Source organism: Cyrtonyx montezumae, unplaced genomic scaffold (assembly GCF_038088225.1).
Source record: "Cyrtonyx montezumae isolate F1298 unplaced genomic scaffold, pur_monq_1.0 scaffold_4, whole genome shotgun sequence".
Classification (NCBI taxonomy): Eukaryota; Metazoa; Chordata; class Aves; order Galliformes; family Odontophoridae; genus Cyrtonyx; species Cyrtonyx montezumae.
The window spans coordinates 14,677,087-14,691,008 of record NW_027072045.1 but is presented as its reverse complement, the minus strand read 5'-3'; the positions used below and the strand labels follow the sequence as shown (position 1 = coordinate 14,691,008).

The following is a 13,922-nucleotide window of genomic DNA, read 5'->3' as shown; positions in this document are numbered from 1 at the left end:
TGCCTAATTATTTTGCCTCACTGTGTGGATTTGAGAGTTGAGACTGAACTCCAAGCTGGAGTGACTACTCCCACATGCCAGAGTTGAGCACTAGTTCAGGATATCCATTTGAGAAAGCTGGCATTATTGCAATGTGTGTCATGGTGTGACCAGGACTCACAGGGAAAGCTTTAGCTGGCTTTCAGCTTGATAGGCTTGGTAAATAGCTACCATGTAATGAATAGATACCTTTTTTTGTAACTTCCCTATATCTTTTTCTCCTTCAGTTACCAAACCTTTCTTCAGGGTGGGCGAAAAGAGCTAAAGACTTGCAGGTATTCATAAATTTGAGAAAACTGCCCAGAACCACCTTGTTACTGAAAAGTTGGATTTGGTAATGTCAGTATACACACTGCCCTGAAGCAGGAGATGACTAACACCACAGCCATGCAGTTCACACCCTTGACTCTCAACACTTATAACCCAATAAAATGCCAGTCCATTAGCGCAGGCACTGGAAATTTTTTCAATGACATCAGTAATGAATAAATCTCCTTTTTGGACATCTTAGGTACATATATGAAACCAGTTCAAGTGGCATTGTTGTTTAGGATACTATCAGCTTTTCAGAGGAGGTATTGTGGAGCACACGCATTTTTCTGTTAATGGAAATTTAAGACTCAGTAGGTTACCAAACTTACATACCCTGGTCTTCAGCCAAGGGCTTGCTTTGTGTTGGACACAGTGAAAATGGAGAGGACTAGTACTTTCCCTTCTGTTGTCCTGTTCTTATTCTTCCTGACATAATTGACTTACGTCTGTGGAACAGCTGGGGACAAGTAATATTTTTGCTTGCCTGCATTTTGTAACCTTTATATTGTAAGTAACTATTTCACCTTGGCTGAGGACACTGTGGGAAGTACCACTGAGTCTTGTTCAAGGCGTTGGCTCTTGTGTGTCTTCAAAGTAGTGGACCAAAAGTATTCCATGACAGTTTGAAAGAAAAGGACCATCAAATTACATTGTCTTGATTCTGTTAGTGCAACTGAGCCATATGTTTTTTCTTCTTCTTACATGGTGTGGGCCTTGCATGCAATATTTTGCCTAATGGAAGTTAGGCAAAACATGTAACAGGTTCTGCATGTGAACTCACCACCAGATGCATTACAATCTGTGATGCAGGTGCACTAGAGTGCAACTTGTGGAATCTGTTACTGTCAAAACTCAGTACAACTTGCTCGTTTTGTGCTGTGTGACAGAGAAAGTGCTTGTTGTTCTAAGACAAAAACCCAGCCAGTGCACATAAGTTCTCTCTCAACCTCTTAGGTGAGCACTGACTTCTCAGCTGCCTCCATTGCAGGGCCTTCCCTGTTTTCTAGGTATACCTGGTACCAAGAGAGCTTCTTGCCAGCAGCTTTCTTGGGAATGCAGTAGAGATCAGCTGCAATGCTTAGGACAGTTAAGAAGCTCTTTTCGTGACCAGTGGATGTCTCCAGTATATCCTGTTTCCTCCTAAGGAAGCAAAAAATCTTGGAGACTTTGTTAAGGTTTTACCTCACCATTTCACTTAGTCATTCTTCACCTGAAAGTTTCTGGTTACGTATCACTGAACACAGATAACAGAGGTAATGCAAAAACATTTGCTTATTTTTTTTACTGTACTTTTCAATGCTAGACAGTCAACAGTGTGATTCCAGAGTAATGTTCTTAAAGGAAACAAACAAAAAACTAGCTAATACCTGTGAAAAGGATTATTCTATGAACAACGCTAAGGTAGGAGAGAAAGCAAGAGGAAATGTGAGGCATATCAGCGCACAGATCGTAAGTAAACACTATCTTGCAAATATATTCTTAGTGACCTTAAACTGACAATGCTAGGTGTAATATATATTGGTTTTACAATTGTTGAATGATGTCTGCCACATTTGCACATAAAATGGGACAATGTTTAAGGAGAAGCATAAGTAAACTTCTGTAAAGGATATGGCGTGCTTTTCACACACAAACATTGTGAATGTGGTAGAAAAAAAGTTTTATCTCTGTGGGAACATCGTTGTTAACTCAGAGGCTCATAAACCCACAAAACCTCAAAACCTGTGTCCTCAGTTCTGTTCTGCTCTAGGAATTATCCAAGAATTTTAAGTCTGAAGACAAAGCATGATGGTGTGGGTGCTTTGTCCAGGAGATATCTGGAAGAGAAGTAGTTTGAGACGAGGACTCAGTTCAGGCCCAGCTGGAGTCAATAACATTCTTCCCTAATCCAGACATCTCTATCCTTCCATGTGTAACAGAGTCCCCGTCCCTGAGCCATATTTCAGTTTGAATTCAATGCAGTTTCAGGGGGAGATAAACACTTCATTTTTTCCTGTTTAGTTCTTTGGGAAAGCAAAAATCCCTTTCGTTATGTTATGTTTCTTAAAATGCATGGAAATTCCTCTGATGGTCCCATTGTGTCATGATACTGAAAGGAAGGGTCAGTGTTAGGTAAGGAAAGTGAAAACAAGAAGATCTAAAGGACCAAATGTGAAGACCAAGCTGTGTTTGAAGGAGGATGCTTGTCTGCAATGCAGCAGCACTGGGAAGATAGCCACAGGTACTATAGCCCTAAGAAAGGGTGGAAAAACAGAATGGCGAGGAGTGAAAGAGATAGCCAAAAAGAAAAATCTACTTTACGGGAAATGCAATATTTCCTAATCCATTTTTCAGCTGAAGTCATGTGATAGCAAAAAGATCTCTGAAATCTTCAGTGAACCAGAAAATCAGAGAAGAGTTTATTTCAGAAATGAGAAAGCGCAGTGATTCCAAGCACAGACTTATCTTAAGTTATCCAAAGCCTGCAGCTAATAAAGCAAACGAAGACTGCAAGTTTGTGGAAAAGTGAAGATTTTGCTGGAGGTGTAACTTAAACAGTTTAATTCAGTGGTAGGAAGGGTGATGTGTGAGAGTGCTGCTGCTCTGCTTGCCATGGGTAGATCCCTCTGGCTCTGCAGGATGTGTATGTGTCAACAGCGAATCTGCCCTGGCTGCCCCAGCCATGGAAGCACTCCTTCGGTCCTCCAGATGACATCCAAATTTGGGCAGCCTTGCATCTTTAACACAGTCTACAATGTGTGCACAAAGTGAGAGGAAATCTTCCTGCTTATCTTCAGTTTTATGCTGTCAGCTTCTGAATTCAGTGACCCCTGGGCTTTCTGGGGGAAGACTAAGTTAGTTCTGTTTATGTTTCACCTACACTATATTGGCTCTATTCTGAGAGTCTGAGCTTGTTTTCATTTTCTAAATCTTTTAGTCACTGATTCCACAGTGATAAAACATTGCTTAGATATTATTGCCATGGGATATCTTGTCTGGGAGTACTCACTCTTTTTTTTACGTCTGTTTTCCACTGTCACATATATAATCCTACTTCCTTCCATTTCTTGTTCTAGACATTTTCTTGTTGCTACCAGTAGGTAGCAGCTAGACCAGAGTGACCCCAAGTGAGTTGTTGCTCTTACGTCTGTTAGTTTAATCTGAAAATCACTTACCTGATATTTGTGCTGAGGAATTCCTGATATTAAGAACATTAAATGAGACCATATGAGATACAACATAATTTCCATGTATTTCTGAAGAAATACTATGGTAAGGCAAAATGTGAAACGCTGAAATATTCTATGGCATGGCACAATTCCCAACTACAACCAGCTGGTTGTCAGTGCTGATTCGTGCAGTCCTCGAGGATTTGAACTAAAAAAAATAATCTGTAAAAAGCATCAAAGTCCCTTCTGTTAGCAATGTTAAGATTTCTATTTGAAGTGAGCATTAAAAAAAAAGCCACAAAAAGTCATTTTTCTCAAGAAGCAGTTCCATGAGCCACTGGTAAGTGGGAATCTACACATTCAAAAGATGAATTCTGCTAAGAAACAGAAGCTGTCTGTTTTTTAAGTTCATGGGGGGTTCATTAAGATACTAATTTAGGCTGTGTTCTTTGTAATTGTATGATGAGCTGGCAGAAAATGGAATAAGTCATTCAGGACAGGTTTCAAAACACTTCTGCAAACTATCTTCAGCAACAGGAAAAAATTCATCTCCACATGGTGTTTTTGGGGAGGGGAAGCAAAAGCAGAAACACAGGTATTTGGGAGGCCTCAGGTAGCTCTGTGTGCAGCAGGAGGCTGGGCTTTGGGTAGCCTTTGCAGAGCAGGAGAGCAAAAGTTGATGTCAGGGCATAGCATAGCTGTTCAAGTCAAGCAGAGACAGAAGAGCATTTGCTGACTCTGGAAGGTAAGGCGATCGCAAGATCTCACGTTGAGAGGAAAAGAAAAAGGAGCAAGAGAACTGGAGTTACAATATTAGCAGATGGCTAGTGGAGGCGGGGCAGAACACTGGGTGTGCCCAGCACTGCCCACCCAAGGTGAGTAGGTTGTCTTCATGGAAAATGAGATACAGAGAGGATCAGCTCACCCTGCAGCATGTTTTTCTTTCCATTTCTCTTGTGAAAGCCCAGCCAATCGCTGGCTATGTGTCACTTTGTCCATTCAAATTGCCAGGAACTCAACTCCTTAAATCTCAGCCGAGTTGATGTTGCATTCTGCTGGTGTCTGAGTTTGATAGGAGGGGATGCCTGTTGTTTCAGTGGCTATGTCACAGACCCGGAGAAGACAATGATCTTGGGATGAGAAGGCACCCCAAGAACATACCTTGAGACAGCTAAAATTATACTGAGATCAGACTCTTTACAAACTCCTGACATTCTGAATGTCTGACAGGTGGGTTCCAGCTGTGCCAGTCACTCTCAAGAAGGTACTGGAAGGTTGTCTCAGAGAGAATCTTACATGGAGGTGAGAGCTTGCTGAAGAGAATTTGGTCCACTGTCCTCCTCCCCTCCCAAGACTACTGTGTCTGGAGTACTAGTTGTGGCAGATCATGTTCCAAATAGTGCATCACTTTCATATTTTGACATGTAGGGAGCAAAAATGGCTGCTCTGATACTTGGCAAGAACAGAGCCTGCAAAGTGTGCAAGTGGCTTCTGTCAGGGCACAGATATTTGTCGTGTTAGAGTAGTGAGGAAAATCTCACTTCCTCTCTCAAGGAAGGTGTTGTTCTTCAGTGTTATTATGTACAATTAACCATCGTTATGAAGCAATTGTGGATGTTTCATCTGGATTTATTGCATTCAACAAAGCTCAGTGATATTAATGCAAGTAATGACAGAAATAAGACTTTGTCTCTGATTATGCATCTTGTATATTGAATTATTCTAATTGGGAGATTAAAAGGGATCCACTGAAGTACTCTGTTATAAAGATCTTTCTTTCATGTCTTTGAGCATCTCTGTGATGGCAAAGCTTCTCCAGGAATGGAACGGGCAAATTTCACAGCACACAGGGCATCGGAACAGGCTCTGTTAGCCGATACGCGTGTAGAAAGAGCATGGCTTTGAGGAGTCCTTCTGCACCACCTCATAGTCACAGTCTTTCTTGTTGAAAATGATTTTACATGTTTCTTTGTCATAATTCACAGGAGTATGAAAGCTGTCATTGACAAAGAAAAAGCAAATGTTAGGGAGCAATAAGCAATTCAATAATTCAGTGGTTTGGTAACTGTATCTTAAACTAGTGCTGAGTGAGAAATCTTTTGAACTAGCCTAGCTAGAGTGCCCACAGCTACAGCTTCCAGGACCTCAACCAATATCTTGCTGTACTTTGCTGTGTAGAGGTACCAATACGCTCAAAACTAGCCTAGAGATTTTCTAGCACAGCACTCTGTGGTTGGCATAAGCACAGTTTCATCGTTTATCTCTTTCCCAGTAATTTTTCATAACCTTCTGTATGCTTGGAATGTGGTTTCTGTCTGCTGACAGTGGGTGTCATCTGAGAAAAGATAAGGAACGTAATCACCCCATGTTAGCTCTTGGTGAAAGTGGAATATGAGGAAAGAAGGATGTTGGACAGGGAGAGATACCAGAGCAGAGCCATGCCACTCTAGAGTCTGTATTTTCAGGGCAGAAAAACATCCCTGGAAAAGGGATTCAGATGATCATGAGCCCTTTAGAGCATCTTAAGTGCTTTGAGGTATGAAATCCTTCCTACCCCCTACTTTCCCGGACAAGGAAAGACTTCACCACACTCATAAGTTGCTCAGCATTAAAGCCAAGCACCAACTGGATGTGTCTGAGAGGGCCTGTGTACCCTCCCAGTCAGCAGAAATTGATCCAAGGTTAAAGCACCGAGTCAGAAGCTGTATGTGGCTTGCTCCAGCTTTGTGAGGGGTGAGGAAGGGCTCTCTTTTGCCTCTAGAAACTCTTTTATTCCTAGCAGATGAAAACCTGTGGTCTTTTTATGGGCAGTGATGCCAGACTTACAGGGAGCAGCAATGCATTTCTTGTTTGCTGCAGCTGCATGTGTGGCAATCTTCTGTCCTTGAGATCTCTCCAAACGGGTACAATACTCCATCAATCATACAGCCTGTGTAACACAGGAATAAAAGATGTTCTTTAAGCCTCCATATTAGAGACGGAAAGGTTTAAAAATGACTGTATATTTTCTGAAAATATTTGTTTCTGATAATGGCAAAACAAGTCACTTTGTTCCCCTAGCTATTACCTGAATGATTTTGAGTGCATGAACTTATTTCCCCTCTACTTCTTAGAGACAATTTCATTGTTACAAACCTGGGGTGAAAGTGAGCAACCAAACTGCTGGGGCTGCCATCTAGGACCACAATGAATTCAGAAATGTTATGACTACCAGCAGAAGCTCCATGTGCAAGAATATTACTAGCAACCTAACACCAATAGTAATAATACTGCTACAACTACATCTAGTCCAGGAGAAAACTTTGTTCTTCTTCCCTAACTTTGAAAACTTGGTTCTGGAGCCTCCTGTCCAGACCATTTTGACATCTCCCACCTCCTTGATATTTTGAGCTCCTTGATTTTCTGAGTCCTTCCCAGCAGTTCAGCATAGAACTGAGCCAACAAAATACTATTGAGTGAGAGGACTACCCCTCTATTACCTTTTTCGGCCTCCCCTGGCCTGAAGAATTGACTAAAGCAGTAAGCATCACCCTTTGTCACTATGATGCCCATTGCAAGAAGGAAGGCCAGAAAGGTTTTCTGTAAAAGAGAAACAGATAATAAATTTAATTCCACTTCAATTATAATTATTCTGAAAATTTAAGTCACTGAATCTGACATTGAAATTAGAATCTTAGATGGACACTAAAATATTGGAAAAGGGAACTGTACATATTTGACAGCATTGATTTTCCTTACGTAGGAAGAGACAAAATCACATGACAATTTTGGCTGAAGCATTACTCCCTGTCAAAGTCCAATCTCCAGAAATTACAAAAAGCTTCCATAGAGGTTTATACTTAAAAGCCTTGTCAGATTCTTCTTAGCTCTTTTTTAATTGCCTTTGAGTCAGAAGTAGCTATTTCTCCTGCAAATCAGTCTGAGTAGCAGACCCATGGTTTTGCTTTGGGACACAGCAATTTGACCAGATGTGGCAGTAAGAGAGGACCTTATAGCTAATTAGATTCCACTAATAGGTGGCTGGACAGAGAATGGAGACACAGATTAGTGCCTTAGGGCAGAATATAAGTGTTGTACATTCTACTTAGTGACATTTGAACAATCTTGTCAAGCCACACACAGATTTAGGTATGGAACCGTGCATCCTCCATGCCTAGTGGTGCCAACAACTAAACAGCCACAGGACCCTTTCGGGGGTGTCAGCTGGGACCTGCTGAACATCCAGGACTTCTTCAGAAAGACCTGCATAACACTGTAGAGGTGCTTATAAGGGAGTAGAAAGACTGGAGAAGAGGATTAATTTGATGAATTACTCAAGGTGGATAACTTTAGGCAAGAGTTTAGAAATGGCCTGAGACTGAGAAGCAGTGGGGAATGTACTTTTCTTGATAGCATGTGCAGACCTACGTGGAAGTTTTGTAATACGAAAAGGAATTTCCAAGTGACTGTTCAGAACTCCAGAGGTCTCTTCTACTTGGAAGTGTGGTTAAAAATATCAGTGAGAGTCTTCGCTTTTAGACAGCTCTGCTTCCTACCTTGAGCTACTTAAATCATAAAAGTAAAAAAATAATGAAAAGTTCTGAACCGTGATGAGACAAGGGGAATCTCCTCTGTGTTGGAAGACACTTGCTATTTTAATTCTTGAAGTGCTGCTTTCTTACAGGGCTGAGGGACACTTGTGGTGTAGTGAAAGGAAGGTGGGGGAACTATGGAATGATATGGGAAGGATATAATGCTTAATGTCCATGGTGGTTCCACAATTTGTAGTTCCTGGTGCTTTGGGTTGAATAAAGCCTGCTCCACCATAGAGAGAATGAAAAAAGATGAAAAACTGAAACTGTCACACTGTAATTCAATGGTACCTGGCTAAAGGAAGATTGTGAGCATTTCCCATTCTGTGAAGCTGTATAAGAGTATGTGGCATAACAACTGGTTTCTCTGAAGGTTTTGTGTACATCTGGAGTAGAACTTTGGAGCTAATCATTTTGTGCAGCTGTCTGGGGCTATGGGAGTTCAGGGAGTTGTGGTTTTGTACAGAGGATCTCCGTGTGCTTAGGATACTGCTTGCTGTGTTTTAGTTGTCCAGAGCACATTCAGTTTGGTGGCAGCCTTCCTCCAAACTGGTGCAGGGCCCTGCAGCAGCTCAGTCCACTCCTAACAGAGGTTTGAGTGCTGTCCCTCATGTTTTCATAGCAATGACTGAAACTTCTCATTTGCTGTCCTGTGCTGCTTTCTGTGAATGTTTTATCCTTTGTTTGCTCCAGCAAACAATATTATCCTTATCTTGCTGTTCAAAGAAATGTAAATTGAATTGTCCTTATCTTGCTGTTCAAAGAAATGCAAGTCAAATGAAACTGGTCATGCTCCTCTTTCTAAAGAGCAAAGTTCTGGACACTAAGTGAATCTAAACAGAAAGAAAGGAAATTGCATGGTGTTTGATCTCTTCTGAGTTGGTCTTTTGCTGGAATAACTAAAGCAGATATGAGCTAAATAACAGACAACCAGGAAGAAGCAGGCTGAGCACAAGGACTATCAAAAGGATAAGAAAGCACTGGCAGAAATAACATTCTTTATTAAATTGGGAGATGTTATTTCAGTCACTTTAATGATAAGGACTTTTAGGTTTGTATCAGGCTTGTGTTTTTCTGGCCTTCCAAAAGCATGGTACTTCAAGGAATCTTTTTCACTTATTTACTCTCTTAAAAAGTGAATGCTACCGACCATCTTATATAACAGTCTTCTGAACTGGATTAAATGGACTCTGCAAGTGGATGGATGGATTGATGTGGAATGAGATAGCAGCTTAGCTTGAACAACTAAGTTTTTTCCACTGAGTACCATCAAACTCTAAGGAAAATTAAGCAGAGAAATAAGTAGATGATAATTTCTCTATTTCCAAATCTACATATATAACAGAAACTCTTCTCTAAAATTTACTCCATATTGTAGATTGTCAGCAGTGATAGTAATTGATGTCAGTAATTTATGAAGCTAGGTAAGCATAAATAAGAGGAAAACTGGGCCAAAGTCTTCACCTATCTATTTATCAGTATCTAACTGGTGAATCGGATTCTGCAAACACATTTGAAGCCCTGAAATGCTGAAACAGGACAGGTCTTGACAAATCAAAAGAGAAAAGCAGACAGAATACACTGTTATACACATGTCCTTGTAAAGGGATTTTTGAATTTCACATCTGTAGATTTTGAAAGCATGGTCCTAACTGCTAATAAACTTGTGAATATTTTCACAAACAATTTGGAGAAAAGGGTAACAGTGAAGAAAGACCCTGAGATATACACACAGATGTTGTGCTTTTTTTTCTCCTCAAATAATTACAAAGAAAAAAAATCATAGTGATCTTCTTAACTGTATTTCTTAGCATCTTCAGGCAATTTTTAGGGGAAAATGCATATTTAGGTGATTCTCTTAAATATCCTTCTGATTCAGTTTCAAAGTAAATAGTAATCTATACCCTCCTTTAAAAGTAATCCAAACCTTTGACTCACCATTGTGTAACGTGTGGCTTCCAGAGAGCTCCAAGTCTCCAGAAGATCTCTGCAAGTGCTTTCTGTGGAATCTGAAAGCAGATATTTTATGATGCCTTTATGTTGAGCAATTTAAGTCTAGAGAAATAGCTTGTTCAACTCAAATGCACTTATGTTGAAATTGCTGAAGAAATTGCTGAAATTTTGCCAGCTGGCAATGAGAAAATGTTTGGTTCTGTGGAGCACTGACCTGGGTAAAGAGTTGAACTCCAAACCATGTTTTCCTTGGAAGCTTTATGATTAAAAACCAAAATAATAAACAAACAAACCCCCTTTCAGATAAAATATAAATACTGATATGTCAGCTGTATACAGTACTATACAGGCTATTCCAAGTCATTTACAAGTGTGGCAGGACTTCAGGACTTCATGCTGACAATTTCTTCTCTCAGTGGGCTGGAAGACAATTGGAGGAGAAATACAGGAATTAGAGATATCTTGAGAGATCACTGGATACTCATTTTTGCTACTAATGCATGCACTGTAAGATAGTCAAAAGGAGTTGTTAAACTATTAAACTTCTTAACAATTAGATGTTGATCAAAGCAGGATCACACCACAACATTCCCCTTTACCTTCAGCTAAAAGAAGTATTTTCTCACAAACCAAGAACCTGCTGTTCTTGTGGGACTGTGCAGACTTTGATTTGAGTACCTGTGATAAAGTATGTGACCACTTTTATGAGTGCATCACAGCATTAATTAAATTCTCTTTCTCATACTACTGCAACATCTCTTCTGAAGGAAACAATAGACTACGGCCCTGCCTATCTTTAAAAAACAAAACAAAACACTTTGTTATAAATGTTAGCAAGAAATGGAAAATTATACACTCCTACAGGAGATTTAACACCAGATATCATAATACAGCATATAATTTATGATTACATTTAGAAAGTTTGGACAAATAAAACCAGTAATATCTGGCTTCATTATAAGCTAAATAAAGTTGGGCTTATTTATTCTAAGAGTCAGTTAAATAATTCACAGGGTTGTAAATACTTTGGAGTGGTGAAAAGAAAAATTATCATTCACTTCCGCATATCACATATTTCTGAGCACCACAAAAAATTAATTGAGCTTTTGGATGTGCTTATTCCAGAGAATTCATCAGGAATAACATCAACAACGAAGAAGTACAGAATTTCATGACCTTCTCAGAGAAAATGCTGAAACTGAAGTCTCTGCAGTTTTGATAATCACTTAGTAAAAAAATACATAATTTATGAGAAGTTTATAAGCATTCAATTTTACAGTCTATGCACGGCTCTTTTTGTTGCTGTCATCCTAGTATGTTTTAAATCTTTCTTCTCATGAAATTCCGTTTTATGCCACTGAGAAAATTCAATAACTTTCCTTTTTAATCCTTTGCTTTCTACATTCCAAGGGATAGTCTTTTATAATTGAAATCTTCCCCTTGTCTGTGCTTATAACTTCTTTCAGATGAGTACAGTGGTTTTAGTCTACAGATGGGTAGCACTGATACTTTCATTTCTGTAACCCATTTCTAAACATTTTCCAATTTGACAGCATCTAATTTCAAAACTGAGTAGAGAAAGAGGCCTGGAAGTTTGCCAGTGCTGTGGAAATGACCACACAGATGTTATGAAAAGAAATAATAATAAGTTTCCTGTATACCAAGTTTCACAACTGCTGTCTTAAGCACCATATTTTTCTAGTATGTTTTAGGTACATAATATTGCCTTTCCATCCCTGAATTCTTTTCAGGCTCACTGAATCTCCTGTAAAATTCCTATTTCTATAAAATGAGTAAAATCTCTAAAGCATAGAGGATTAACCAAGCACAGTTCCTGTTCATCAGGACAAACCTCACTTAGTCATTTTTTGTCTCATTAAAAATTATCTGCAAAATTTACCAACGGTGATTTTGTATTTTCTCACAGATCACAGATTCAGGGAAGTTGGACTATCTGGCCTTCAGAGGTCCTTTCCAGCTCTAAGGATTCTATGATTCTTTGATCACTAGGTACAAGTAATTCACACAAGCATAGAGAAACTTTAGACCAAGTGCGCCAACCTATGGTTTGCATCAGTTTTGTATTATTCTCTTCCCTTCACCTACCATATTCAGGATTTGTTGACCCCAGGTCACCCTGGGCTTGTCAAGGATTTTTATGCCAGTCCTTTTGTGATTTTTCATAGAGAGCTCAAAGTGAGACTAGTTTTGCTTTCAAGTCATTTGTTAGGCAGAACACCTTATTCCTCTGCCAGTGTGTTTCTTCAACACACTGGAGCCCTGCCAGACATGCTGCGTGGCGTAGGTAGGCTGGTGGTGTTCCTCTGGGTGTACCTTTGTATCTCCTGTCTCAGAATATGCAGATCTCACTTTAGAAAAATTGTTTCCCCAGCCTCTTCCTAAAGACTAGATCTAGGTATATCTCCACTGAACTGATTTTAATACATTTTTTGGAAGAATGATTGCTTTCATAATACCACGCTAACTGTCACATAGGAAGAAGAGAGACAAAACTGCCTTGAAGGTTTGCCCAAGACCACTACAAATCAGGAAATATTTTTAAAGCTTATTTGGTCTGACAACTGCTAAGTATTTACACTTGGTGCTTCACTATTTTCCCACTTGAATGCTGCTAAATATCTCTGCTCTCTTTCTGTTTCTCAGAAAGCATTTTCTCAGAAGCATTGACACCTAAAGACATATCTGAAAAGCTCATCCTGACCAACTATAGTGGTATTGTTTTTCTAGAAGTTAGGAATGCTTTTCTGGGGTCTTCCAGTATGCATCCCAGTATGAAGCAGCAATTTTGAGAAGCACCTCTTAATCCACTGTGGTGAACCTGTAGCAGTCATTCAGAATACCAGATGCCTTTGCCTGAGATCTGGCTGAGCAAGCAGATCTCGTGGAGCAGCAGGGGATACAAGGCAGCTAGCAGCTGTGGGAAGCAAGGTGGAAGGCACTCAGTAAACAGGAGCTGAATTGATGTGTGCATGATTTCCCACAGGGCTGATTTTGGTAACAGGAAGTAAGGTGATGCCATTTAGCATTGTCCCGTCCCTTCAGTCCTGCTTCACAGCCCATGGGCGTTTTGCAGCTCAAGGTGACCTGTTGTTAATGGGCCTTTTGCCAAGCAAATTTGTAGAGCTGGAGAAAGAAAATCCTTGCTCCCCTGGTTTCACTTCCAGACCATTTAAAAATCTAGTTAAAGTGATAAAAGACCCGGTGGACGCTCTTCTTCCATTTTAGGCCTACTGAACTTTATGGTTACTTAAACCTAGCACCACATTCAACGAGTAGTTTGGTAATAGTTGTTTAAGTAAACTCTTTCAGCTAAACTGCTGGAGAGATTCATTTTATCTGTAACAAAGTTTTTGCACTGGCTAAAATGAACGAGTTCAATTTCATTATGTTAAACCAAAGTAACACTAAGTATAAGGAAGAGTTCAGTTCTTGGAGGGAAACATCATATTATTATCTGCTATGGACTAGCTTTGTTGCACTGTTTCTGTTTCTCAGGACTGATGTATACACTGCAACAGCAGATCATCAGCAGAAATTAAGAAGTCCTTTAATTATCCTTTAGTATCTTTAGCTTAATAGCATCCTTTGGTATGGCCCTAGACGTACCCTGCAGCTTCATTCCCCTTTTGGCTGCTTTCAACTACTCATCTAATTCAGTGCATATTATTTTGCCATTTCCAAATTCACATAAAGCTAAATATGCTTTTCCCTACTTTTAAAATGTAAGCTGTGTTCTTACTGTCCATCATCAATGATATCTCTTTCAGCTCCTGCATAGCCAGAGGACAGACGTCCTTGTGGTGGGTGGATAATCGATGGGAGGGCAATGATTTTGCAATGTTCACTGCTGATTCCATCTACGATACATAAACCATGA

At 39.9% G+C, this 13,922-nt stretch overlaps 1 protein-coding gene across 1 annotated transcript; it reads right to left on the bottom strand.

Moving 5' to 3' along the window:
• Positions 1-5,108: 5,108 nt before the first annotated feature.
• Positions 5,109-10,122, bottom strand: MSMB (microseminoprotein beta). The gene is made up of 4 exons (XM_065746124.1): positions 10,010-10,122; positions 6,980-7,079; positions 6,327-6,429; positions 5,109-5,496 (listed from the first exon to the last, which is right to left on the bottom strand). The coding sequence occupies exons 1-4, from the start codon at positions 10,010-10,012 to the stop codon at positions 5,370-5,372; spliced, it is 333 nt and encodes a 110-aa protein (XP_065602196.1). The 5' UTR covers positions 10,013-10,122; the 3' UTR covers positions 5,109-5,369.
• Positions 10,123-13,922: the final 3,800 nt, after the last annotated feature.

Bases quoted from the DNA above. Each gene is read 5' to 3' on its own strand.
- MSMB (XM_065746124.1), bottom strand. The intron at 6,430-6,979 runs GTAATAGAGGGG...TGTGTTACACAG, and splicing joins GCCAGGGGAGGCCGAAAAAG to GCTGTATGATTGATGGAGTA. The intron at 5,497-6,326 runs GTAAGTCTGGCA...TGTCAATGACAG, and splicing joins GAAATGCATTGCTGCTCCCT to CTTTCATACTCCTGTGAATT.